The sequence below is a fragment of the Pieris napi genome, chromosome 1, assembly GCF_905475465.1.
Source record: "Pieris napi chromosome 1, ilPieNapi1.2, whole genome shotgun sequence".
Taxonomy (NCBI): domain Eukaryota; kingdom Metazoa; phylum Arthropoda; class Insecta; order Lepidoptera; family Pieridae; genus Pieris; species Pieris napi.
The window spans coordinates 12,072,459-12,099,770 of NC_062234.1; the positions used below are offsets into that span (position 1 = coordinate 12,072,459).

At 33.3% G+C, this 27,312-nt stretch overlaps 5 protein-coding genes across 10 annotated transcripts; 3 read left to right on the top strand and 2 right to left on the bottom strand.

The window, feature by feature from the left end:
- Positions 1-698: 698 nt before the first annotated feature.
- LOC125052178 lies at positions 699-4,585 on the top strand. 3 transcript variants are annotated; one of them, XM_047652848.1, is made up of 7 exons: positions 699-832; positions 909-969; positions 1,230-1,509; positions 2,024-2,177; positions 2,898-2,959; positions 3,106-3,188; positions 3,682-4,585. In XM_047652848.1, the coding sequence occupies exons 2-7, from the start codon at positions 913-915 to the stop codon at positions 4,546-4,548; spliced, it is 1,503 nt and encodes a 500-aa protein (XP_047508804.1). In that variant the 5' UTR covers positions 699-832; positions 909-912; the 3' UTR covers positions 4,549-4,585. The 3 variants fall into 3 exon arrangements, with proteins under 3 accessions (XP_047508804.1, XP_047508796.1, XP_047508788.1); XM_047652840.1 differs by having other exon boundaries at positions 701-836; XM_047652832.1 differs by having other exon boundaries at positions 709-969.
- Positions 4,586-9,325: 4,740 nt separating this feature from the next.
- Positions 9,326-11,023, top strand: LOC125055185 (lipase 3-like). Its single transcript, XM_047657499.1, has one exon. It carries the CDS (start codon positions 9,369-9,371, stop codon positions 10,896-10,898), a length of 1,530 nt encoding a protein of 509 aa, XP_047513455.1. The 5' UTR covers positions 9,326-9,368; the 3' UTR covers positions 10,899-11,023.
- A 763-nt stretch (positions 11,024-11,786) lies between these two features.
- Positions 11,787-23,070, top strand: LOC125055198 (iroquois-class homeodomain protein IRX-2-like). Of its 2 annotated transcripts, none has more exons than XM_047657534.1 (7): positions 11,787-12,156; positions 16,902-17,020; positions 17,175-17,327; positions 17,676-17,867; positions 18,658-18,839; positions 19,854-20,013; positions 20,861-23,070. In XM_047657534.1, the coding sequence occupies exons 1-7, from the start codon at positions 12,015-12,017 to the stop codon at positions 20,984-20,986; spliced, it is 1,074 nt and encodes a 357-aa protein (XP_047513490.1). In that variant the 5' UTR covers positions 11,787-12,014; the 3' UTR covers positions 20,987-23,070. The 2 variants fall into 2 exon arrangements, with proteins under 2 accessions (XP_047513490.1, XP_047513496.1); XM_047657540.1 differs by lacking the exon at positions 11,787-12,156 and adding an exon at positions 12,262-12,632.
- Positions 13,105-15,796, bottom strand: LOC125055177 (E3 SUMO-protein ligase ZBED1-like). Of its 2 annotated transcripts, XM_047657475.1 has the most exons (5): positions 15,288-15,796; positions 14,991-15,078; positions 14,756-14,904; positions 14,460-14,675; positions 13,105-14,354 (listed from the first exon to the last, which is right to left on the bottom strand). In XM_047657475.1, exons 1-5 carry the CDS (start codon positions 15,600-15,602, stop codon positions 13,125-13,127), a joined length of 1,998 nt encoding a protein of 665 aa, XP_047513431.1. In that variant the 5' UTR covers positions 15,603-15,796; the 3' UTR covers positions 13,105-13,124. The 2 variants fall into 2 exon arrangements, with proteins under 2 accessions (XP_047513431.1, XP_047513440.1); XM_047657484.1 differs by lacking the exon at positions 15,288-15,796 and having other exon boundaries at positions 14,991-15,277.
- A 63-nt stretch (positions 23,071-23,133) lies between the features above and the next one.
- On the bottom strand, positions 23,134-26,706 carry LOC125055188 (DNA repair protein RAD52 homolog). 2 transcript variants are annotated; one of them, XM_047657521.1, is made up of 6 exons: positions 26,392-26,706; positions 25,952-26,090; positions 25,540-25,691; positions 25,087-25,458; positions 23,606-23,702; positions 23,134-23,343 (listed from the first exon to the last, which is right to left on the bottom strand). In XM_047657521.1, the coding sequence occupies exons 1-6, from the start codon at positions 26,437-26,439 to the stop codon at positions 23,159-23,161; spliced, it is 993 nt and encodes a 330-aa protein (XP_047513477.1). In that variant the 5' UTR covers positions 26,440-26,706; the 3' UTR covers positions 23,134-23,158. The 2 variants fall into 2 exon arrangements, with proteins under 2 accessions (XP_047513477.1, XP_047513470.1); XM_047657514.1 differs by lacking the exons at positions 23,134-23,343; positions 23,606-23,702 and having other exon boundaries at positions 23,759-25,458; positions 26,392-26,705.
- Positions 26,707-27,312: the final 606 nt, after the last annotated feature.

The following is a 27,312-nucleotide window of genomic DNA, read 5'->3' on the forward strand; positions in this document are numbered from 1 at the left end:
TGCCGTATAATTTATTGATTTCAGTTGACAGGAATTTTCTTGTTTTTAAAAATTAAAGTATGGCCATTAAAACAATATTGTTTTAATGGAATCTCCCTGTTGGCTTTAAGGGCCTTGACAGTTCAGCCCGGGCTGTTTTGGCGAGTAAAGCTCTGCCGGAAAATGGGTATTTTCCAAGGCAAGAGCTCCAGCGAGACTCGGATATCGGCTTGGACCATCTTGGGTGGGACCGAAGGGCCCAGTGGTCAAGGTCCTTTTATATCCTTAGCACTCATAATTACTTCATTAACGCGTTTTAGCGTATGACGCCATCGCAGTGATTGTTACAGTAGATTGTAGATATCGCTATATACATATATTAGGTAATATCCTAAAAAGTATCACTTTTTAAGGGACTATTTCTCTACATAGGTAGGCCACCTCAACCATCTATGTAGTACCTATATACCTGCGAAAAGTACGAGGTGTAAAAAAAGTTTGAGTCAGTCAAAAATAATATCTAAAGCAAAAAATCATATACTCTAAATTGTAAAAACTAATTTAAAATCCCTAAAGAGGAGGTTTTTCTGATGTCAATTCACATCACACTGCCAGAATAATTGTCCTTGGAGAAGTGCGTATTATTGTATTTATTATCTATGTTTAATGCGGCCAGTACTAGACAGGCTCTCCAAAAAAAAAAAAAAAATACTAGACAGGTGGCAACAATCTGTGGTAGCAATAAACTTTTCCTTAATGATTTATTTACAAAATTATTATCAATGTTCAAAAAGTTCAAATTGATAAAGAACAGATAACTGCGTTAATAAATTGATTAGTGGTGTGGAAACTGGAAAGTAAAGTCTTGTTTGTAACAGGTGTTTTCTGTATCTTTGAATATTCTTTAAAATAACTTCATTTATCTACAGGAATATGAATTTAGAACCACTAAAGTTTGATACAATGGAAGTTAATACATCATTAGGTAAAGTAAGTATAAAGAACTATTTTTATTTAATCTATTTAAATTTTTTGAAATACATGCTACATTCAGTTTGTTTCTTATAGTTTGAATTATTCTATTTAATAATGTTGGTCACCGGTAAACCAGTGCTTTAAAAGGTGCATGTGGACTATTCATATTTAACTTTGCAAGTGTTCTGGAGTTTATAAATATAGTTATTGAAAATGTGTTAATAATATATACAAAATCATGTTAAATAAATAATTAGAAAAAACATGCTTTTCAGAAGTTTTTTGAAGATCATCCTAATTTAGTGGAACAACTCACCAAAACAGACTTAGAGAATTATACATATTTAAGAGGAGCTATAGAAGATTTACCTGATAAATTTAAAAAATTGGTTAAACTAATTGAAAAAAATACAGATCTGTTTTGCCAATTAGAATATTTAACAAGAAAATTTCCAGTGAAAACAACCAAGAATAATGATTTAAAGCTGTTGGTGAATTATTTAAATTACCATAGTATTTGTAATGAGCCAGTTACTGTTAGAAATATAATAAAGAGTAAGTAATGTTGTAATTTAACTAGCTTAATTGGTAATAATTATAAGCGTTTTGTTTATCCTAAAAATTTCAATGTTTTATATAAGTATCTATATATTATATTTACAACATTGTTAGTCAAACTTTACAGCGACTGCCAATTTTTCCTCATGGAACCTACTTAACTACTATATAGTCTAACATATTCTATACCATTTTTGTTATTTCTATGTTAAGATTATTTTAATCTTTACACATTAAGTTGTAAGGTTTTTAGCAATTGAAACCACAGCATCAGTGAAATTCATGTAGATATTAACTTTTTGTATTCACATACTCTTATAGTACTTTTTTTTTTCAATATTTTTGCAATAACAATGACCACATACCAGTTACAGCATCATAGTAGACCGTCTACTTGTCGTAAGCTTCTTGTTAGTTAATTCTTTTAAGCTTTGTGAGAAAGGTGGGTCTGTATTTTTATTATTTAAATAAATGCAACATACAATAAGTATAAAATTAATGTTTCTTTCAGTTCCAACTATAACAATTTCTGACACAACGCCATTAGTAAATTTGGGATTGATAGCAGATGTTTTTCTTGCGGAATTTAAAGAGGCAATACTCATATCAACAACAAGAAATGTTGCTGTTTGTACACTTTTTAAGGAACTTTGTGAAGAAGCTGGGTAAAATAAAAACCATGATGTATATGAAATATTATATTCAACCCAAACCAAAACTCCATGTATCGTCCATAGATTTAACGTCATTCCCCCTAATGCGTCAAAATCACTCAGCTTTGGTTGGATTGGCTTAACTTCCATACAATTATACACTGTACGTAGCATACACCCATCCCCAATAATGACAATTAAATAATGAAAAGTATTTTTTAATTTGCTGAAATTAGTTGGAACTGTGTGCTTTTGTCGCTTTATTGTCCTAGCCCGTAATAAACTGGACTGTCGGAATCATACATCCTGATCTTTTTAAGAAATCCGTTCTTTTGTTTACAAACTGGGATTGCTTGCACTTGCTTTATCACGAAGATGCCTCAATATAGCAAGATATGAATAAAACAAATTAAATATACAACAATTACTGGTGCAGTAAAAGGCTAAAATAACAGACTATAGGCAATAGCGTTCAAATTTGTTTGTATTAAAACAGAATTGTTTTTTATGTATTTACTAATACTAGTCTGAAATTAACTTTTTCTTTTTCTTCTATCTCTTTAACGAAAACTCTTTGTATCGTCGATAATGCACAGTCCCTTGAGTGTTGTTATATAGAGTTTACACTGTACATATAATATAAAAAGTTATTCTCTTTGCTAACTACAGCTTGCCTTATTACTACTATTTCATTATTCCTTTAACAAAAGTTTAAGTAAAATCGTTTTTCAGATTATCTGTACTGCTAAAAATAAGGAGCCAGGATTCTGCTAGCGTATCCCATTTTGAAAAAGGTAATGTCATATTATTAATGAATAAATATCAGTTTGTCTCGCACATTTTGATGATCTCAGGGAACAATTAGGTTTCAATAAAATGCACTTCCCAAGTATAAGCTTCCAATAGGAATGCCACTGATTATATTTTTCTTGTATTTCAGATTGGGGAAGTTGTGTGGGAATCATTACCAGGCGATCAGACATAGAGTCGGCTGTAGATGTGTTCTTGAATGCTCCAATAATGGTAATTTTGTCAAAACTTATCACTTGACATAGGTACTCTTGTCTTTTTATCGCTTCTAATAGCTGCTCGTCGCTTGTAAACTATACAGTATTATTTCTGTTCGTAACGGGCATTTACGCATACCCTTGTATGCGCCACCCCTTGTTTCCGGTAATGTAATACAGGCACTAACTATTTTAAATTTTTACTAGAGGAGTAATCACTATGACTAAAATCATACATATGAAAAGTAATTCACTTGGATTAAGAATCTTCATATCTATTAAGACATATCTATGTTACGAAGTTTGAATTTTATCTATTAACACAGGACTTAATTTCATGCTTTATATGCCCTTACGGAATAGGGATAGGGATCTATTTGCTTTGCTTCAAGGGGCATTATGCCCCTTTATATTATAATTATTCTTGTATAATGCAGAAAATTACAAACTATTTTTTTTACTCATGCTGTATTTCCCAGACTAACTGTAAACAATATCTTATTTTTCAGAATATCTGGGCTGTACAAATGATATATGTTGAAGAGAGTGCAATCGAACGCTTCAAACAGTTGATTGGTTCGAAAGCTATCCAAAAAACCGAAAAATTATCTCAGTTTTCTACTGATACATACCACTACAACAATAAAGTATTCTTATTTGAATTTATCAAAGACACAGTCGCCCAAAGCACACCTTCACAAATGTATATTCCCATACTGACATACAGAACTGTCAAAGATTTATTAAGTTTGATAAAGACCTCGCTCTGTGTTTCTCTATGGTCCAGCGACGTTGCTGAAAGCAACGAAATCGCCAATTCTCTTAAAAGCAGCATTGTATGGATAAATGATTTTGGTAATTTCAACGGTTCTCCACGCATTGCACAGTCCTACTTCTCCCGCTTAAACCTTACTAATAATAAAATCCAAACGAAACTTACACCTACAATTCAACATCTTATGAAGCTACGCAGTGAATGGGTGAAAAAAGATATTTATGTTAGGAGAGAACTCGTCCTTGGTTATAAGGGAATTAAAGGGAAACGTACAATTAATTTCGACATGGACATTGTTGACATTGGCAACGACTTTATGTGTGTCGGTAAAGTTATGCCCGTCGAAATAGTGTATCTCGAAGATATTTCATTGGATGACGTTGTGAGGGCTATTACTAGAGGTAGTGGTGTATTGTATTACTCGAAGGGAGATGATTATACAGATGAGTATTACTCTTATTTGACCAAAATCAATGCTCCTATTGTTTTTTTGGAAAACGAATTGTCAGATTCATATGAAGGCGAAGTATCCGTTTATAAAATACCTTCGGGCTGGACTAAAGCAATTTGGACAAGTTTTGGCACAATTTTTGCAAATTAGCATAAGACAATACAAATATTTTATTAGTTATAAGATACTGATTGTATTAAAAAATATTTACTGAAACATGGTAAAACATAACGAATTTTTTTATATAATAGAATAGATAAACATTATTATGTAGTAGATAAGGATAAGGAGTTTGTTTTTCTCACCTTAACTATGCGTATATAAAATCGATCATAAAATATTTTTATACTTGTTTATTTTTATATAATAAATTTTATTACATCGTTTACATGTGGTTTTTTTACAAAGTTTCTTGTTATATAAATTAAACACTAAAATATTGAACGACAATGGTACAAATAACATTTGAAGGATGCAACCAGTTGAAAGACAATTGTTTATTTGAAATTAAAATGTCCTTATGAAGAAGTTGATTGGCCCGTGGCTCAATCAGGTCATAACTTGGATTAGGTTACATCGAAGAACAGCCGTCCCCGGCATGATAAGACCAGACCTGCAGGAACTATCGTACCCCGACGTTGTGACCAGACGGCCATCTGCATCCCCAATCCTAACATTGAAATTATCATGATTCGTGTAGTTTTATCTATACTCGCATAATTAAGTCTATATAAACTTGTACATCATCTAATAGTTACATTATTTTTTTATTTATTTTCCACTTTCTAGTAGTGCGTGTATCGGTTCCTCACTAGGGCTGCCTTAAAGAAATTATTTATTAGTGATAAGGCCTCCCGCCTAAATGTCATTATCATATTGTATTATTATGCAAGCAGTTTAATTACATAAAGTAGTTTAAGATACGTGTAAACGATATTACACTTTATTTACTTTTTTTAAATTCTTTTATTTCCAGTGCTAATTTAATTTGTTATTAGATTGTCGTTACATAAATATATTTTTCCATGTATGTAATGATTGTAATAGAGCCTGCAGAAGGGTCTCGACTATTCGAAGGATATTTATCTATATATATAAAAGAAAGTCGTGTTTGTTACAACACTTATAACTCGAGATCGGCTGGACCGATGTTAGTTATGTCTTTTTTGATGGATTTTTCTCCACTCCGAATAGCAGAATAAGTAATAAAATATCGGATAAGTTATCGAATAACAATAAATAAATTAATTAATTTTACGAATGCACACGGCATGTGGTGACATTTGTTGACAAAGCTACGCATCATTTTACGTCGAATTCGTGTCACTTCAAGAAATTCCGAACTTGAGGTAAATGAGAAGATGCATAACCGGGCTTTGATCTTGATCGAAAACATGTGTTACCTCATCAAAAAATGTTGTAAAGCAGAAAGTGCTTTAACATGCAGTATCGCAATATTGGCGATAGAGAGAAGAGGCCTAATGTGTAAAACTGCCATTCTTCTTTTGCAATGGCAAGCAATAAAACATTTCTCTATTTGCAAAAAAAGTTATCACCTTAATGAAATCCTAAAATAAGTTTAACTAAAGTAACAACGATATTATTATTAAGGCGAAACGAAGTTAGCCGGGTCAGCTAGTTGTAATATAAATCTAGTCACAATATTGTGGTGCGTGTGTATAACATAATTTATACAATATATATAAATAATATAATATTATTTATATAAAATAACACTGTCTGTTGTTTCATTTTAACATACTCATATATATTTTACCATCTACTTTTCTAAAGTGGCATCTCGAAAAAAGATTGCCAACATAGGAGCGCACTTTAAGATGTTGTCATTGGAGAATTGTAGAAAATTAATTGATATATCGCTTCCATTTAAGATATTTAACAATCAGGTTGATTGCCCCAACCTTTTAACTAAATTTAAATTTCGTTGACCCTCCACTCCAGGCTTGTGCCTCCTTTCAGAAGAACTCGTTTTGGCCAAAACTCACCGATACCCAGATTGAGCATACTGATAAGCTAGATCTAGATATCCATAGTTGCTTACCTCACACTTTGAAAACGACTTACGTTGTCCTGTAGATTTTATAACTTATTTTTTTATCTCCTCGGGTATTATGTTTGCCTACAAATTCTTGTCATACTAAATATTTTATTTTATTTTTCTTGTACCTATGTAACCGAGCGTTGGCAAGCTTTGATATATAAATAAATAAAAACAATAAGCTTAAAATAAGAATTCTCAAAAGGGCATAAGATTCGTACAAAACTGTTAATATTTTTCTTTTTAAATGACTTACTGAAAACTGAACCCGTAACAACAAGATTAAAACCACTGAATCATGGTGTTAAAAAACCTTATAGGTTTACGTAATATGATGACCGAATCGTCAGCACAAAGTTATCATGTTTGCAAAATTGTGCATGTGCGGCCTAATTTCATTAAATTAGCCTACCATGGTAAAATCGAAATATAAGGGGAGAGACACATCAATTTTTCTAGCTGTGCATGGTATATGATGTAGGTATTTCAATTTATGTTCCATCATTATATTGATTTTTAATATCTAAATAGCTCCTACGGTTCTGTATTTAGTTTTACTAACTAAGATTAAAAACGAAAGAATATTTTTGTATATAAATAATAAATATATTGTTATATTACGTACTCAATTATTTTACGCTCTCTTTTTTCAATGTGTATATTATTGTTAATATGCCTGATAAAAAAATTCTGAATGAATTAATACTATGAATAGTAATGTTAGACGTAAAATGACACTTTACACAGTGTAGACTAACCTTTAATTTTAATAATGTTTCGCAATGTTTTCCAAATTTCGCAAATTTTTAAACAAATATTGTAATATTCTAAAATAATTTACTAGCCTTCGTCTATGGTTCCACTTGCTTTGACAGTTATACCTACCGGATATGGTTAAGAAGAAATATATTTGAATAGGTTAATTTTTAAAATATATTTACAGTATAAAAGCGATGACGGTTTCCATGGATTAATATAATTATATAAGGTCTAAAGTTCGACCCCAGGCGAAAATTTTGTTTGTTTTTCGTGTATAACAACTGAACATCTTCAATTAAAAAAATATAAATGTACTAGTCAATTAGTTGAAATTGAAGGGCAATTTCATTATTAGAGTAAATATTGTAAAACAGAAACGATTATGCCTCATGTCCCATTATGGGGTAACGGGACTGCAAAATATATAGGGCGAGACTTTTGCCTCAACTATGGTTGTATGTATATAGAAATAAAATTGCAAGACTAATTACATTATTTATTTATTTCATTAATTTAATAATTATTTTACACATGTAAAGTTTTTAATATAAAATCATAATTTTCTTTTACCTCCACGAACCTCCATAGAAACACTTACAATATAAAGTTCGCTTGAATTTTGGAGGACCTTACCACAATAACTACACTCGGCCCTTGCTGCTCCTAACAAAAATATTGCCCAAAACTCCTTTCCAGTAACGATCATATTCAGCTCTCTAAACAGTGACCTATTTAACTCGCGCTGCCCACTTTCTTGCTTAATTTCCGTCCAACAAAGAAGTAATTAAGCATTTTGAGTTAGGATAAATAGTGACAACCTACACCACACGTTCCTTAGGTTTCATATTTCGAATAGTTACACATTAGGTCGCAAAAATATCTGAGCCCAAGGGCTTATCTATGTCGAATGTCAAAAGATGCGTTTTTGATTAGCACTATTCTCGAACCCAGTTAATCAAAACCGTTTTGATTGAAGGATGCGAAGCGAAGGATGCGGATGTGTGATAGGAAATGAAAAACTATATGATGCTGGACTTACTTACGTGACCTAATGGCCTATAACAGTATAACCCCTAGATGGGGCAGAGGGCGTCCACAGTGGGTCCCTATCGATTTTGGTCATATGATGCTTGCCAGGGAATTTTATTTTTAACTGATTTAAAAAATAAGGAAGTGGCCAGTTTGTCAATACCATAGGTCGTATGTATGGGATTTTGTTGATATTGAATAATATTTATTACCTATTTGGGCTTCCACGCATGTACTTAACAAATCGTATCTGTTTCGTGATTATTAGCTTTTATTTTATAATTGGCAATAGGTGATCTGTGCCTGAAACGCCGTCAACTTTTTGGGTCTAAGGCATGCCGGTTTTCTCACAATGCCTTCCTTTATCGTTCAAGCGAGTGTTAAATGCACATATACAGAAAGTGTATTGGTGCACAGCCGGATGTCGAACCTACGACCTCAGATGTGAGAGTCGCCAACATTTCGAAAGTGTATATTTATTTTGAATCGACAAATTTATTAAAAGTCAAGATTATGATTTAAATAAGGGTATACTTATTCCAACTTAGATATTTTTTTGAGATAGGATGGACACCTGGACATGTATAATATATGTATATCTTTGGCCGGTATTTAAAGTCCGTTTAGGTTTAAAACAAAATAATAATTAAGTGGTAATTAATTAGTTTGTGTATTATTTTAGGTGTTTTTTGAGTCTTTGCTGAATAAATAAATTAGGTATGTGTTTTTGTGATTAATGTACTAAAGCTGGACATTTTTTTCTAAAAATATATTCCATAACCTGTTCATTAAATATTGTAGGATTCTAATGGCGAACTAATTTTACAAATCGTTCCAGTAGTTTTGGAACCTATTCAAAGTAAACAAGCATACAATCAAATCTTTCCTCTTTAAAATATTAGTATATAAGTAGCCTATTTACAATATTTTTAATTTTTGACCTGTTAGGTAAATAATTAGTTTTAAATTTTATTTAAATTAACAAGCGATACCGCAAAATAAAACAGTATATAAAATACGATTACTAAAATTGTCGAGAACTGCTTGATAAGCTTTCTTTTTTATATAAATAATAGTCGGATTTCAATCGAACATTAATACATAGGTACATACTATACTCACCATGAAGACGTGTCTGCTTTTACTCTGCCTCGTGGCCGTCTCGACCGCTAACCTTCTGCGGCAGCAGTTCTTCCCTCAGTTGGACATGGTCTTCCAACCCTTGGAAAACATTGACTACCAGAACTTCTTCGCAAGACCCGAGAGTCAAGAACGCCTCAACTATGACGACTACCCACTCCCCAGTTCTAAAGAGAAAAGCGCACCATACTTCACTAAAACTATCCAACGTGAATCGCCTAAATATGGGGATGTCATCACCTGGAAGGGCATCCAAATCGCCGCTGGACCGAAATCATCATTTAACGACAAGAAACACATCGTAAGAATCTTTGACGACGCCTACAAGACATTGCAACACATCACCGATGATAAAAAGAAACCTTACCATGAAGCCTACGAAAGGTTCGAACAAAATAACTCTGAAGATGCCAACATGAACGCCACTCAACTTCTCATGAAACATCAATACTCTGTTGAAGAGCATGTCGTCAGAACTGACGACGGATACATTCTCACCGTGTTCCGTGTCCTACCTAGAGAACATAAGAACGTGAAAGCACCTGTAGTATTCCTGATGCATGGGCTCTTAGGGAGCGCTGATGACTGGTTATTAATGGACAAGTCACTCGCTTACATGTTAGCTGATGCCGGCTATGAAGTGTGGCTGGGAAATGCCAGAGGAAGTAAATACTCGCGCAAACACGTAAGCAAGCATCCTGCCCAAGCTGATTTCTGGAAGTTCAGCATTGACGAAATTGCTCACCACGATTTGCCAGCAATGATTGACTATGCGTTACAAACATCAAAACAGCAGAAGCTGTTCTATGTAGGCCACTCACAAGGAACCACAGCGTTCTTCGCACTTGCTTCTACTCGCCCTGAGTACCGCAACAAAATTGCAATGATGTACGCACTCGCACCCATGGTCTACATGACAAACACGCGAAGCCCATTGCTTCGTATGATGTCTCCAAATAGTCCATTCTACGATTATTTACAGCATCAATTTGGAAATGGTGAACTGAAGTTAAGCAAAGAGTTGGTTCACACCATAGGAGGTAATATGTGCCAAAACCAAATTGGCTGCAAACACATCTGTGGCAACGTCAACTTCGTCGTGACTGGCATGAACCCTACAAATATGGACGCTGATTTAGTTCCTGTAATTATGAGTCACGTACCAGCAGGAGCATCGACGAGGCAAATCAAACAGTTTGGCCAAGCTGTGGCAGCCAATGAACTTAGAAAATACGACTTCGGTGCGGAAATTAACACAAAAGTATATGGCAACAGTCAACCACCAAGGTACAATATGACAGATGTTAAAGTTCCAGTAGCTCTTTACTACAGTGATGAAGACTGGATGGCGCACCCTTGGGATGTAGAAAGGTTGCATCAGGAGCTTCCCGATGTGAGAGACTTCTACAGAATTCCCGATGAACACTTCAATCATATGGACTTCCAATTCTCACGCCGAGCCCCCGCAGTCGTCAATCAGAGATTAGTAGACTCCATAAGAAATTACCACTGAGTAAAATTACTTTTTATAAATTTAATTACTAGATGAATACATTAGTACCCAATATCGGTAGGCATTGTGTAAAATACGTTATTATTAAGATTTTCAATTAATAAACCGTCCTTAATTTGTGAAAATACGTTTTATTCAAAGTTAAACAATCCCTTAGAATTATTATTTAGTTTATTTATATACAGTCAAAGAAAGTTAATTTTTTTATAAAAATGTTTAATCAAACCTGTATAGCTACGAAGAAAACAACGATAATTACCACAATTATTAACGATTAACTAATTAGAATTAAAGTTTGAGTCATAAGTAATAATAGATTCATAAATTATTGACATAAGTACCAGTTTTATAAATAACTAAATTGTTATCACTTATTTATTTTGGACGTTTTGGGTGATTATTTAATGTAGATGATTGTGCAGTTGTTTGATATTCTATTATAACTTTCAATTTTCATAACAATTGATGACTTATAATAATTAAACTACGACGCTACTACATGAAAGGCGCGAAGCTTTGAAAAACGATGGTTTTAATATTTACTTAAAGCAACTTCAAAATCATCCAATAGAGGGCAGTAGTATGTTCGTAAACTAGAAATTCTTCATCTTATTACTTTGTTATGCATGACGATTGACGACACAGTTTCGGAATTCGTTTCGACAGATCGACGGAATACAACAATTATAATCGGTGTCAAATGTCTTATTTTCCGTTTGACTTGACGCTAAAAAATGGTTAGGAAACAAGCTGAGGGAACAAGCCATTTGCTAAGCCCACGCTTTGTTATGACAAGCGTTTTGATAATGTCATTATAGCGTTGTCGGTAAGAACGAGAAAAAGCGAGATCTTATTGGTGTGTGAGAAAGAGACAGTTGCGCGGCGGCGCTGTAGCGTGCTTCCCGCCGTCCCCCGATACGGCTGTCAGTCGAATAAATACAATGCAGTTGAGCTATAGTTCTTGTTGATTTCTATTATTTTTACTAGTTTTCACGCATTAAATCACCGTTTTCTTCTTTTTAAACAATTTGTGTCATGAGAAGTGGTCAGTAACAGTTTATCAGTGTTTATTTACTATAGTGTACAAAATTTATTTCACCAATGGAATAGAAGAAAATGATACCACCTTCCATCGGCACAGCACAGGAGAACCAGCCCAAAATGACCTATCAACAACGACGAGATCTTAGAGAACTTACTAGAGAAATCATCAGAGAAGCCCGCGTTTCGAATAGTCAGAAGTCAATGTCGCCTGGAGGTAAGAAAGCCGGTCAAAAATCAAAATCGAAGCCACGTTTCCGCCATGGATGTCACCGTGACGACTGACGGCCTGACATACGTCAAGGTGACATCATTAAAAACTTTAATTCCCAATTAATTTATAATTAAAAACTGCTTTAAAAAAGGTTTTGTGGAACGGATGTAGTTTAGTACTGATATCTAGGTCTGTTACGTCATCTAGGCGTTCGCTCTTACTAAACTAAAATGGCGCCAACGCCGTTCGTTGCTCCATAACTCCGTCAACGCTGACCGTGTTTTATCGGTTACTAAAATTATACTGTTAAATATTATAGTTTGATGTAGTAAATGTTAAAACTTTTATCTATTTAGTGATAATCAAAGTTGATAATTAATTAATACTTAGTTGACCTTTACAAAAGTGTATTTTGGCACGTGCGTGAGTTATTTTTAGATAGCTTGGACGTGTCGCATTGCAGGACAAATCAATAATGGGTATGTGGTTATATGATTAAGTTTTCGCAGCATACTTTTGATTGCCTTTCGTTTTTTATGATGTTTATTTTGTTTGTTTACAATTCTATTGAAATCTTGATGACTTTTAGAATGTCGTAATGACATAAAATTGACAGCGGTCAGTAAGACAAGATGGCGGGGAAAGGTAATTTTTGGGTGTACGCTTTAGTTTAATCACGCGGTCCGCTAGGTAGCGCTTACTTATTGGTTTTTGATGTGAAAATTAGGGATGTCGGAAATGCAATAAAGTATCGATATATATTGTATCGATAATTTTTGAATATATCAATATCGATATTGATATTTTTATTTAAAAATATCGATATATCGATATATCGGTGTGATAGGAAAAAAAAATTATTTGGCCTAATCTACTTCAATCATCTTACATTACTAGATAAATACTAATCAATAGACATCATTTTTAAATTTTTTAAATCAAGGACAACAATAAAAAATATTAATTATTTATTAATCAAACCAATATTTATCTGATACAGACATAAGAAAAACTCTTTGATTTACATGCTCGGCTGTAAGCCGACTTCTGTTATTGGGTACTGCGAGATTTACAGCAGATGCCACTCTCTCTGAGGAAACCGAGGACGCAGGCGATATCAAATACTTTAGAGCTATGTCGGAAAGGACTGGAGTAAAATGACGACAATCAAACCAGAATTTTGTAGGATTCTCTTTTCTGGGTAGTATAGGCTGATCTAGATATTGCTTTAGTTCGCTAGGCATACCATCACTGGTTGAAAGTAAACTGGAGGTTGCTGCAGCAATATCTATCATAATTTTTTCATGTCCGGACCACAACGACGGCGAAGAATTTTCTGAATTTGGAATTATGGTAGTGGTTGTGGGTCTGAGTTCAGGCGAAAGTTGTCCTCTACGTCTATGTTCTAAACGTATTTCTTTTGATAATGCGGTTATTGCAGTGGAAACAGCTAGTGCTGAATTAAAATGAATACGCTTAAAGCGAGGGTCTAAAATTGTTGCTATAGCAAGATGTAAATGTCGCTCTAGTGGTTCTAGTTTTTCAATAACTAAGTTTAGCAAACTCTTCTGAACAGCAACACCAAATTCAGTGAAAGGTTTTACTTCTTCAAGTCCTTTCTGAAGTAAGTTTGCAATGGGAATCGCCAAACTAGAAGTCACGTACTGATCGCCGCTAATTTCTTCAGTAGCTTGCTTAAATGGGGTAAGCAATATTATCAGATCTCGTATGACACTTAACTCTGAAGAAGTTATCATATCAGGTGCATTCCGCCTAGTTGCTAAAATCTTAGCCACAATAGCTGATAATGTATTGAATCTTTCCAACATATCAAGACAAGAATTCCACCTTGTGCTTACTGATTGTATAAGTGTTAATACTTCTCCCTCTTTCTTTTGTCCCTCTTGTTCTGCTCGCAAATCGTCCATTGCGTTCACAGATTGTTTAAAATATGTAACAATGGCTTTGACACGATTGGCAATTTCAAGAACTGGTGCATTATCTCTTGTTGCGCCATCCACTATTAAATTCAGCAAATGCGCCATGCAAGGAATTCTTTTTCCATCTTCCAAAAATTTCTTCACTGCAGCAACCATGTTAGCACCACCATCAGTGGTAATTGATAAGATGCAATCCTTTTCTATTGTAAACTCGTCGGTAATATTTTCAAAGCATTCTTTTATATAATCAGCTGTGTGCGCCTGCAGGAAAGAAGACCAATATTAGTCCACTTTATTAAATTTATTATAATTAACTATTTATTTTATTTTTTATAATTTGATGCATTTATTTTATACTTTACTTACCTGATACATTCTTCGTGCTGTCAATGTCACCATCTCATGCTCAGGAGTGCAGTTATTAGCTGTGTTAAGAAAATGTGCTGTCACTACGATGAAACTTCGTGTCGAGTTAGTAAGAGTTAATATATCACTTGTTAAAGCAATATTATTTATCTCACTTAATTTTTGTTTTAAAATGGCTTTGGTAGTGGCGTATCGTTGTTCCATGAGGCCAGTTATCTGGAATGAGAAATGAATAATAAAATAACATTTAAAAATAAAAAGGATAAGATAATAATTTAATATTATAGTTCGCTTACAGTAGTTCGTGATGGAATTTTATAGCGTGGACAAATGACGCTCATAAATCTTTTCAATCCTGATTTTTCTACACAAGATAGAGGCATGTTGTCTTTGCAAATCATGTAGATCAAAGCTTGATTTATTTGGCTAGTTTTATGACCCCCTGCTAAATTGAGAAAAATAATAAAATTAGAACATCCTCATAGAACTAAAATGTAAACAATAGAGTAATCTAATATAAAAAAAAAATACCTTCATAGCTTGAACTTCTTTCAAACATATCTATGAGTGTAGTCTGTTTCCACAAGTCTTTACTCTGACCATCTTTGGAGGATTCAGTCTGAAAAAAATTATTGAATATTTTGTATATATTTCATTACACTTGTCGTCATAAATAGTATTAAGGTTAAGTGAAAACACCAAAATTTTAATTTATCGATATCGATACTTTTAGTAATTACACATCATTAGTTGACTGGTTATTGGTTATGAACAATTGATATTTAGATTCTAAAGCTACGTTTGATCTTTCACAAATAAAATACTTACACCAGTAACATCGTAAATCGCAATTTCAGACAATTCCATGAAGTTATTTTCTATCTCAGCAGGTTTATTAGTATTGGTAATAGTTGAATTAGTAGACGAAACAGGTGAACTAGTTCTTGTTATTGGTGTAATATTCACTTCACTTGACCTTGAGTTTTTATTTTTAAGTTGCAAAAACGCATGGTGATGCTTATTTTTAAGATGTGTAGATAAATTCGTCGTATTGCCACTGGTTTTATATATTTTCCCACACACATTACATGAAACGTTTCGTCTGTCTATTTTTTTGAAAAAGTTCCATACAACACTAGACATGACTGGAATGCTCGAATTATTTTGTTCACATACGTGAATTAATTATTGATTTAATTAGTTAGATTGTTTGAGAACTATAATCAACTCAAATGCAGGCAGAAATACGCTCGCGTTGAGGTTATAATACGGATAACAGACGGACGGATAGTTGAAGCACAGACACTGACACTGAAATGACATTGACAGACAGAGTTGCCAACTTAAGTACCAAATTAAAACGCAGTAAATCAAGTCGACCAAAGACAAAAAAAATGTAATTTGTTAAAAAATGTTAGTATTAAAAAAGTATTCTTTTTTAGGATTTTTTAATTATAAAAAATATCGATTTTTATACCTTTTCAATACTTGTAATTTTATATCGATACCTCGATACATCGAAACATTAAATATCGCTCAAAAATATCGATACATTGAAAAAATAATATCGATATATCGATGTATCGATATTTTTTCGACGAGCCTAGTGAAAATTCTGCAGTCACTAAAATGGTTATTTTGTAGACTACGAAATAAATTAATTTTTTAAGTCTATGTAAGGTGTTTTGTTTATCCTGGAGATATTTAACTAAATAATCTTCTATACTTTTTAAAAGCATGTCACTCAATAATGTAGGTATTTTTTAACTATATTATATATTTAGATTTTTTAGCATACATAAAAATCTTAAATTTAAATATGTAAGTACAGTAGTAGACTTGGAACATTGGCAGGACATTCAATAAATATAAAAAATAATAATAGTATATTCTACAGATCTATTTTGAAGCAAATAGAGTTGTTTGTTTACACTTTACTAGTTAAGAGGAAGGTAATTAAAAAGAATCTTATTTCTTTTTATTCCATTACTTAAATGGGTCTTAGTATTGGGGAAGGGTTTAAAATAATAAAAAGTTAACAACTTTATCTCACTTCCATAAGATAACATATCATTATTAAAATTAGGTCATAGATAAGAAATTCTAATTTATTATTACTGCACTTTTTCTTTAAATTAATGTGAAGTGAATTTTTCTGTAGAGAAGAGAGAAGAAATAATTAACAACATTGGTTATGTTATAAATAAACACAAAATTATTTTTTTAACTTCCTTTTGTGTCTGACTTTAGTTTTATTTATAATTTTACTTAACTAGATTTTAGTCCAATTATTGAATGAATTCCAATCATTCAAATATTTTTTTTGTCTGGAATGTTAGGAGTCATGTTAAAAGTTTTTAATTTAAGATAAAGTTATATGGCTTTGGGCATCATAATAAATAAATATCAGTGTAACATTAAACTATGTTATTCTTGTTTTAGCTCGAGACAGGTTTGCCTCCACATCTTCTACAGATGAGAATGAATCTGGCACTGATGGAGAGTCGGAGAGAAAACCAATCACCATTTCATATGGAGGATTACCCATGACATCGCAACAGGTACAAATTACAAATAAAATTTAGTGAAAATATTCACTTGCTTTTGCAAAGAATGTTTCAAATAAACAAAAATGTTTATCAAACACCAACTTCAGATAGTTAATAGCAAATAAAATAACGCCTGAATTTAATTTAAATTCTATATTTTTACCAGGGTAACATAATAATTCGCAAAAGGCGCGGTAATCTACCAAAAGCGTCGGTGAAGATATTGAAACGATGGCTGTATGAACATCGGTATAATGCATATCCCAGTGATGCTGAAAAACTAGCTCTTAGTCAGGAGGCCAACCTAACGGTTCTACAAGTATGTATATTTAAAAAAAGCAATAGAAACATAATTCATTTTATTTAGAATATACTGTAAATTCAAATAAATATAATCATTGTTTAAAATTACAAAACATTGATTTTGTTTTTGTTTTCTAAATTTTTAACAAAAGCTTTTTTTTTTTTTTATTTATTTTTTTTTTTTTAATGAAGCGCATCGTGCAATCAGTCTTCTGACTATGAGCAGATGAAATAATTATCGATTTAAATTAAGCAGGTACAATGACATACACATGTATTTTCATTATGAATTTAACAAAAGCTAGGTTTACTTTTTAGATTCATATTAATCCACATGTTCTAATAATATTAAACAATACAATAGGTATGCAACTGGTTCATAAACGCCCGTCGCCGTATTCTGCCCGAGATGATCCGTCGCGAGGGTCAAGATCCTCTTCATTACACCATCTCAAGGCGCGGTCGGAAACAACTCAATTCAAGTGATGCAGATGCTGAGGCTGATGCCAGTGCTAGCAACCTTGTCGTCACTGCCTGGGACGGCTCTGAGATTGAGGTATTTTTATTTATTACGGATTTTAAATAGATATTATGTTATTTGAATGATGATTTGAATAAATTGTAATATTGGTGATAATAGGAATGTTTCACACACAGCAAAATAATATGGTGGAAATTTGGCGTATTGTTTGCACTGAACTGTTTCCATCCAAACAAACTCGTATTAAAGAGAGAAAAGTAAAGAACTATATACGGGTTTGACTTCATTATTGGGCTTTCGCTGACTAGAATCCCTGTTTACCAATCACAATTTAGCTAAAACTATTTTTTCAGTCATCTCCTTAATACATTATCACTATAATTATTTAATAAAATTAATTTTAAATTAACCAGCTTCAAAAAAGTGGTTATCCGTTTGATTTATCTTAATATATATAATTCTACTATACGTGTGTAATGTGTATGTCACTGAACTCCTCTTACACGGCTGGACCGATTACAATTAATTTTTTGTATGCGTTTGGGCAGCGCCCTGGATGGTTTATATACACAAATCAGTCCGGCAGATGGCGCTGCAATCTGTAATTTCATACTATGTTTGATATCCTAATCACTTGAAATATCATGTAGGACAATGTCTGTCGGGGTCTGCTAGTATGTGAAATGGATATTTTTGGATAGTACGTAGTACGTACGTAATAGTAATTCCGTGTTATCGTATGCCAAGTATCCTTATCAGTAGTTGTGGAGGGGGCATATATAATATATAGGTTAAATACCTTGGTATAAAAAGATTTACAGGTATTTGAAATCCCTTAAAATTTTTCTCGTTTGAACTTGGACAGGGCGAGGGAGAAGGCGAGAGCGGACGGGACCACGACTACGGCGACGGTCTGCTCGTGTACCGAAGCGATGGCGAGGGAACTGACCGGTCCCACGACGAATATTCCGAGGACAAGTACGATCCCGCCGTTTGGCACTCCGTCATCCGCTACGGCGCTGATGACGCACATCCGGCCGCGCGCGGGTACGTACTCGAGCCTCACTAAATTTTCTTTCTATCACTTACACTAATCTAGCTAGGGAATGCAATCTCGATCCCGCGAGATCTCGTGCCATTTTTCGAGATCATATGACGAGATGTCGTGGGATTATCAATAAATTTGGTCTCTTCGAAGAGTATCTCTGAGCCAAATAAATGCAACCGCAGCGTTTTTATATCGGAATGAAATTTATCTTACAGAAAAAAATGAAAATCAAACTATTATATCATACATATCTTGGATAGGTAGATAGAAGTTATTCTGGAAATAACTCTTGATTCACCACTGCGAAGGCTGGAATTAAAATAACTAATTATTAGTTTCGTGATTGATGATAAATAAGTGTTATAATAATAATAGTTACAATAAATACTTTTCTTTAAAATAATGTATCTTAATTTAAGTTTAAATATATCTGTCAAATTCATCGCGTTTAAGTTGTTCTACTACTACCCCATTGTAATTCTTAATCCCATGAGATTGAATTCCCTAAATCTAGCATTATAATGCTAATAAACAAGTAAATAAAACATGACTCTGAAGGTAAGAGTCGTGACTGCGAACTATGGTTCCCGATTGTGAAGTAAATCCAATGTTTATGACTTATAGGAGACCTTAGTACTAAAGGAGCGTTCAAGTATTACGTAACGAATTTTGGGGAGGGGGGGGGGTCCTTTTGTAAAACGTTACGATGCGGGTCGGGGATTGAATTACCCGTTATTGTTGATATTATTTTCGACTTTCCAGTACTTTACACCACATAATGTTAACTTTGTATAAAGAGTCACTAGGTGGTCACGAAACGTTTTACTATACTTGGGTACAGAAAAACGTTACTAATCTCCAAACATTGCGTGACGTAATACTTGAACGCTCCCTAATATAAAATAGTAATGTTTTTATTTTTAAGTCTACTTCATTTCTGTTAAAGTACTAGCAAAGAGTTATTAAAAATAACTAATATCTTTATTAACAAAACATTTAAAAAATATTTACAGATCGGCAGCAGTAGTGACGGTCCGCACCATGGACGGTGAAACCGTGGAAGGCGAAGTTCAGATGGAGACGGATGAGGCCAGCGGAGCAGACACGAGTACAGCCAGCTGGCCCCAGATCGCTATACCGCCGATGCCTAAGACTGCACGCCGTCGCCTTCAGGTAACTATTATTTATAGACGCATAGAAATTAATAATTCAAACAGATACTTTGATCTGATGTAAAATAAACTATTTGTTTTCTTTTATCATCAAAGCGTTTCATATTACCTTAAGCCTTCATAATTATTATATAAAAAATATATTTTTTCAATCGTTCCCAAGATTAGCGCTCTTTAGCTTTATAATCATGGTTAAGGTTTTTGTAGGCGACTACGTGGTTAGCCTCTAGCTGGTTTTCTTGTGCATTTAAAAAAAACATTGTGCAAAGTTGCGAGTTTGAAAGCTCTAGCTCAGTGTTTCCCAACGTGGAGTCCATGCGCCACAGGAGGGCAATTCTATTGTTAATAGCCCCCATTCAAAAAACTATTTAAAATTTGGATTTTATTTTTTCATTGTTTTAAGAAGTTACTTACTGTATTTTGTTACCAATTTCTTCCTGAAACCTATCATTTAAGTTGAACAATTCCATCAGTCTTTATAACGAATTTCAAGAGACCGAGAATTTTTATTCGTTATAGGGAGGGAAGGGAGAGGGAGGGAGGGAAGAATTTATGTAGGGGTATTGGTTTAAACCAAATAAATTTAACTCATCTGTACGTTATACTTTTTCTTTATAACGAATGACGTTATAAAGAGTTTACACTGTATTTGTATAAAACTTATGTATGTTGAATATTGGGCATAGGAATTTTAAAAAGGCTAAGGTGGGGCATGGCACAAAAAAGATTAAGAGTCACTGCTCTAACTAGACCCTTAACGCCTAGATATATACAGATCCGAGTTTAAAATTATATTATTATAAAAAAAAATAGAGATCAATTATTTATTTGAATGGTAAACTTATCAGGTGGTGGGAACTAGCGTGCCAGAGACACGTGTAGAGAAAGACAAGTTCAAGTGTCTCTATCTGCTGGTGGAGACTGCGGTTGCTGTACGCCAACGAGAAAAGGAACAAGACGAACTCCCCGTCTAGGGTAGCAGGTTCGATTTCTGACCGAACAACTTTCGCTTATTTTATCAAATTTACGTTCTACAAAATGTTCAGTTTATAAATTGTGAAGAAAAAAATTGTTATGATGTTTTAGAGAAAGTTGTTCCATTTAATCGAAGTATACCAATTTTGTATCATCATTGTACTTCCTAATATAGCCGAAGGAGGTAATCAATTCGACGTGTAATAATTTTTTTTATCAAAATGAGTTACAAAGTAACTACAATATTTTAACTAGAGTTTTTTTTGAGTTCTAACTAAAAATTGCTATGAAGATATGTTTTCATGTAAATAATACATAACTTTCCATGGCACACATTACTTCCAGAGATTATTCTCAACAATAATATATCAATGAACCAGATTTTACTCTACTACATATAAACTCAAGATTGTAATTTAAGTACAGTAAATATTGGAAAAAGATATATATATATATTCAAAACGGTTATTTGAAAACTTCAAAAAATGTATAGAAATTAGTTTTATAGTGATTATTTTCTTTGTATGGAGTAGATGTTTAGTGGAATGGACTTATATTAATCTGTGAAAGTAAAAATGTAATCTTATATACAGTACTGTATTTTATCATAAAATCTTTTAAAAACATATAGCAATGTCGTAAAATTACATTCAGGTTTATTACTAAAAAGTTAAACCGATTTGGTGGCGGATGTATTATGTCGAGACGGTTTCTGGGGGAGTTTTAAATTCAAAGATATTAATTATGATTTTGTAACTAAATAATACTATAGAAATGTAAGTTCTATCAATTCGGCAACTCGATGTGGGCAGGGCCTAAATTATTCCTTTAAACCCAAGTCTAAAAAGATGAGTCAATATATGGCATCCTTGGTATATAAATACTTACTTAGTACTAATTTTTAAACATCAAGGATTCATATCAATTTTTGTCCAACGAAAACGTCGTCTATTTATTGCATTTAGATTCATTCGAACGATGATTCCATTTCAACGTTCAAGTTTTCCATATGAAAATCTATCGTTACTGCCTAAGTGCTGTATCAAGGAATTGGGAATTAATTGAATATTAATCATCGTATCGCTTATTAAAAAATATCGTTTGATTTCGTTTTAGGGGCCGTTCAAGTATTACGTAAGCACTAGGGGTTGGGGGGGTTCTTTGATTGTCTTATATGGTGATTACGTCAACAGTAATTATTTACTTTTTTACACATATTACCCACACATTGTCTATGTTTGAAAACGAAATGCATACTTTTATGTACTATTATTTTCGATAGCTTGCTGAAAGAAAAGGGGGGGGGGGGGATAAATTGCAGTAAACCTGCTTACGTAATACGTAATGGCCCCTTACGGGGTTTAATTTACAGTCAAATTACTTTAGAATTACACTTTTAATTGTTGTTTGCAGTTCTGTAACCTATTTTGAACTTCTTGCAAAGTTAAAGAAAGCGCACCTTATAGGTTGATAATATAAGGTATAAGGAGAATGCAATAGAATAATTTCCCAATGATAACGTTTGTAACAATGGATTATGTAACAGTCGACCTGTCATGAAAATGTGCTTATCTGTTATATAAACCCTTTTTTTAAGTTAATCTAAGGTACTCCTACACACAAGTTATCGAGGACGATTAGGATGTAACATAAGAATATCGCGATGATGATTGGTTAAGAAAATGCTCTTGACTCAAGTTAAAATCAGTCAAACCAAATCCAATTTCATCTCTGATAAAAAAATGGCAATTATTTCTTCAATGAAGCAACGTCTTCAAATTTAGCTTTGATTTATTTTGATTCACAAACCTAAATATATTATAAACGTAAGTTGTATTGTATACCTATTTCTTTCAAACAGCTTTCATCAATATCCAATCAAAATAACGTTGTGTGTAGGATAGTATAAATAAAAATAACGTATCTTTATTACAAGTTAAACGCGTAATTTTAGTTTTTGACCTGCGAATGTAAGGCATTTTAGTTTTCGCCGAAATACAGTTAGAATATTTTTATATTTAGACCTGTATATACTTGTGTAAGGCTCTAATTTGTTAGTGATTTAATAAAATATGATTTCGCATTGTGAAGTTTAATTTAATACTATCCTAAAAGAACGATAAAACTAAATGTAATACACGAAACACTAATTGAAAAAGTTTTATTTAATATTACTGATGTACAATATCAAGCTTATCATATAAGCTAGCTTTTCTTTTGGCAGCCTGGCCTTCCAGAGCAGGCGATTTTCTTTTTCCATCCTCTGCTTTGTCACCAGCTTCTATCACTAGATCTTGAGATGGTATTGCCATTAACATATCAAAACTACTGCTGTTTTTATCGAGTTCATTTTTATCTGAAAGATTGTTCACCTAATTTCATATTAGTATGGGATCCTATCCAATAAGTGATAGCAAAGCAATTACGTCTTCAACTTATTATTTAATTATACAAAATATAGTTAATGAAATACATATATAAACTTAAATGTGATATTTATTAAAAACAAACTTAAAAGCATAGAGAAAAACGACTCGGAAGAATCTCTCATTCTAATGGTAACATTGAGAGAATAAAGTCCATAAAAAACGAACTTTATTTAAGTGCAAATTTCTAACCCAAATTTTGTTTCATAACTTGTTTTAGTCTGAACTCCTCTTGAGCTTGTTTTTGTCGTCTTTTTCTTTCAGCGCGCGCTTCATCATCGTTCGCCTCCTGTCATGAAGTTTTGTAGTTAAAAATAATGTTAAAACTGACAATCAAACATGCCATAATTTCAAACAATTTATTATTATAATAAAACATGTATTGAATAATGATACCACACAATATAATACCTATTGTAATTCCATCATTTATAGCTAGAATCATTTATAGCTTATTTCTATATAGAAAAATGGATTTTTGAAGGGAATAAATATCTATGAAACAATTAAAATACATATATGGGTTCTAATACATATCGAAATAAAAATACAGTGATAATGCCTGAAATTGGAATACAAATATAGATGTTAATTGTAATATTTACTAGTCCAGACTGTTAAGACATTTTTCATATTTATAGTGCTATATATATAACTACCAAGTTCTTGTTAAAACATTTATGATGAACTTGGACAGTAAATTCTGTTTGAATATAGTTGACATTTTGTGTCTTTGGCTATTCTACTGAAAAACACATAATTGTCATAAGCCGTTAGGTATGACTTTAGGTAGAATTGCTACACAGATACATACCTTTTGAATTAGAGAAACATGTAAGAGACGATAAATTTTTACTTCTAATAAATACAATGTATCTATACATAAAGGGAATTATTGTATTTTATAATTACATATTGTGAAAACATATTTATTAACATCGCATATTTTACACTAACGCCTAAAATCACTCCTAAATAATATTCCTAAACACCAAGCATCAATACCCACATCCTACTGAACTAGTAACATTGAAAAAAATCGATAAAAAATAGTGTATTTCAATAAAAATATACTTACTCTAAGTGTAAATTACTAAGTTCAAAACGCGTGTTCAGAGAATATACGACAAAATGTATACCGCTGTATAAGAAAATGTATCATGAGCAAAAATTAGTGATGTTCATTAAGGAACAAAAGTTAAAGTTGGCAAATATTGGACAGTATACAAAAGAGCTTATGATTTGGGCACGGTTGGTTCTGGACCACTACTAGGTGAAGAAGGCTTAGAACCATCTTCTGGGAACTGTTTCTCAACCTGTTCGGCCACCCATTTCTTGACCTTTTGTTCCGTCCAGAAGCCATCATAGAAGATCGTGGGCTTTATCCAACATGCTTGATTCTGTGGATGATAATTTGGATCCATTTCAGGGCCGTTTGGACCTTGTCTGCACGCATTCTTGCATTCTAGCGGCGATCGGCTGTTCACGACGAGATTCTTAGGCGGCATGTTGAAGTTCAAATTAACGTTACCATGGTGACGGTCGTACGTTTCGTAAAAGTGCCATGGGTATTCGTAGTAGTTTTGGTACATGGGGGGTGCGTGGGGAATTCGCGGGGGCGGAGGATACATGGGTGGTACCATGCCTCCCATCACAGGGAGGATAAAACTTACGTTGTTCGGTCGCACGGCTGGGGGGGGCGGCGGTGGGCGCGGGACCAAAGGGGGCCTGTTGGCTGCTGGGGGCAGGTTAGCAGGCATTGGGTGGGCCTTGGCTATAGGGGGTGGAATATTGACAGCATTCTTGATCGTCGGTGGCGGCGGACGTATAGGAGTCACGCTCGGCACGTTGGGTATACTCTTAGCAATTGTTCCATTTATTTCTTCATTACGAGCTAAGTTTTTGGGTTCAGTTGGCTTGGTTGTTTGAATATCTGATTCTGGCAGTGGCACTTCTTTGTTTGTTTCTAGTAACTCTATGAGCTCCGTGGACACCAATCCTCCAAAGCTTAATAAGGTCTCGCGAAGTGCATTAGTTACAGCACACTGAAAACAAATTTTTGTCATTAATTTATCTTATAAAGTCTGGTTTATGGTAGTAAAAAAATTACATAACTAGGAACTCACCTTACGGGCTCTATGAATAGCCGATCCTTTAGTGAGGCTAACAGATGTTCCATATCCAACATTTTCCCGATGTATATCTAAACTCTTAATAGTAACATTAACAAATGCAGCCACTCCAGCTGTGTATTTGCCATTAATTAATTCAACAAAATCTGGAAAGCCAAACAAGTAAATATTACTAACAAAATAAAAGATTTTAAAGCAGGTATGAGTCAATTTCTCATATTATGTGCAATAAGGATAAAAGTCATCTCACTCTGTTTAGTAAAGAAAAATACCCATGGTTTACCTGCATCACGGCTCGTGTGTATTCATACATATTTGTCATTATTTTATAATTATTACGGTTTTGGTCTGGGTATTAAAATTATATTTTCTTATTAATAAAAGAATAGTAAAGAGATATCTTTACCCAAGTCCTGCTTTGTGACCGTCCAATTCCAATTATTAAAGCCCCATTGAGAGTGACCAAAATTTATGAGTTGCTGCCGTCTATGTTGAGGATCCCATTCATCATCCCCTGCTACTTCTGGAGGCATTGAGCCATCGGGCTGAACACAAATTATTAATTTGTAACATAGGTATAGGTACAGAATGGAAAGGAACAGAATTCAAGCTACATTGTTTTAACTCGCAAAATATTGTTGATAAAATGTACTATCATCTGACAGGAAAAACCTTGAACTAGTGTTAAAAAAATTTTAGAAAACAGCAAATGAACTTATCATCTATGGATCTGTGGAATGATCTACGATTTTTTTTATAATTGATTGATTATTATTGATGTCTCGAAATAGTAGAAGGTAAATGTTATTAAAATAGTGTGTATTAAGTCAAAAAACATTTTTATACCATTTTAATATTGCAGTTCGCAACGGGGAATCCTGGTTTACGCTGCATTTTTACCGACGCAACTTAGCTTAAAACTTATTAGGAAGCCATTATAAATAAAAAAAATGTGAATCACAATAGATCAATTTAAAACTGATTTCATTGGATCCAAAACACTGTTATCTTTATTTGCCAGCAAGGAGACACTATAAAAAAAGAGTTGAAGGGTGTACAAGTAACAATTCTGCAATTGTTTAATTATTTTGTAAAGAATTCAGAATTATATTGGGTAATGAATGACTGACCGGCTGACAGTTGACATTGATTTACAAATGCAATGCGGAATGCATTTGCATTACATAGCCCAAGAGCCAACGATGGCCTTTCCTTTGTTATTTTATAAAAGCTGATTCTCGAATATAACATTGCGCGCGCAACTTTCAGCTTTTTTTCGCAGTCTACAGTCGCAAATGGAGCTTTTGACTGAAAGAAGTTGTGAAATTTTGACGCTAGCAATCTACCGCCTTGCTTTTGCAAACTCTATAGTCGCTGGGCGTTCTTACCTCTGTTGAAGACATACCCAGTCCCCAGAGAAACTTCAACTATTATAAAATAACGAAGGCATGGCCATCGTGCGCTCTTGTGCTTCGTACCACGGACCCAGCGCTTCCAGATTCACTGTAATTACAGTAGATTTACTGTATTTTAGACTTTTCTACTGTATACTGTAATGATAAAATACAGTGTATGAAAATACTGTATTTAATTTCCGTTCATATTAATTATCAAATTAATCAAATTTAATACGTTTTACGTATTACAAAATACGAAATATAAATTTGCAACCTAATCTAGAACCCAGAACCACTGACCTCTATCTATAGACAACTAGCAAACTCGGCGAACTCCGTTTCGCCACCCGATGGCTTCGTTTTATGTAAC

What these genes read in the sequence shown, in the direction of transcription:
- LOC125052178 (XM_047652848.1), top strand. Translation starts at nt 913, where the DNA reads ATGAATTTAGAACCACTAAAGTTTGATACAATGGAAGTTAATACATCA. An exon ending in TGTTAGAAATATAATAAAGA is followed by an intron (nt 1,510 to 2,023) that starts GTAAGTAATGTT and finishes TGTTTCTTTCAG; the next exon opens with TTCCAACTATAACAATTTCT. An exon ending in GAACTTTGTGAAGAAGCTGG is followed by an intron (nt 2,178 to 2,897) that starts GTAAAATAAAAA and finishes ATCGTTTTTCAG; the next exon opens with ATTATCTGTACTGCTAAAAA.
- LOC125055188 (XM_047657514.1), bottom strand. Translation starts at nt 26,439, where the DNA reads ATGCAGCGTAAACCAGGATTCCCCGTTGCGAACTGCAATATTAAAATG. An exon ending in GGTCACAAAGCAGGACTTGG is followed by an intron (nt 25,692 to 25,951) that starts GTAAAGATATCT and finishes TTGGCTTTCCAG; the next exon opens with ATTTTGTTGAATTAATTAAT. An exon ending in CTATTCATAGAGCCCGTAAG is followed by an intron (nt 25,459 to 25,539) that starts GTGAGTTCCTAG and finishes ATTTGTTTTCAG; the next exon opens with TGTGCTGTAACTAATGCACT.
- LOC125055177 (XM_047657475.1), bottom strand. Translation starts at nt 15,602, where the DNA reads ATGTCTAGTGTTGTATGGAACTTTTTCAAAAAAATAGACAGACGAAAC. An exon ending in AAGAAGTTCAAGCTATGAAG is followed by an intron (nt 14,905 to 14,990) that starts GTATTTTTTTTT and finishes TTCTCAATTTAG; the next exon opens with CAGGGGGTCATAAAACTAGC. An exon ending in AAATTCCATCACGAACTACT is followed by an intron (nt 14,676 to 14,755) that starts GTAAGCGAACTA and finishes TTCTCATTCCAG; the next exon opens with ATAACTGGCCTCATGGAACA.
- LOC125055198 (XM_047657534.1), top strand. Translation starts at nt 12,015, where the DNA reads ATGATACCACCTTCCATCGGCACAGCACAGGAGAACCAGCCCAAAATG. An exon ending in GCACATCCGGCCGCGCGCGG is followed by an intron (nt 18,840 to 19,853) that starts GTACGTACTCGA and finishes AAATATTTACAG; the next exon opens with ATCGGCAGCAGTAGTGACGG. An exon ending in CTGCACGCCGTCGCCTTCAG is followed by an intron (nt 20,014 to 20,860) that starts GTAACTATTATT and finishes TAAACTTATCAG; the next exon opens with GTGGTGGGAACTAGCGTGCC.
- LOC125055185 (XM_047657499.1), top strand. Translation starts at nt 9,369, where the DNA reads ATGAAGACGTGTCTGCTTTTACTCTGCCTCGTGGCCGTCTCGACCGCT.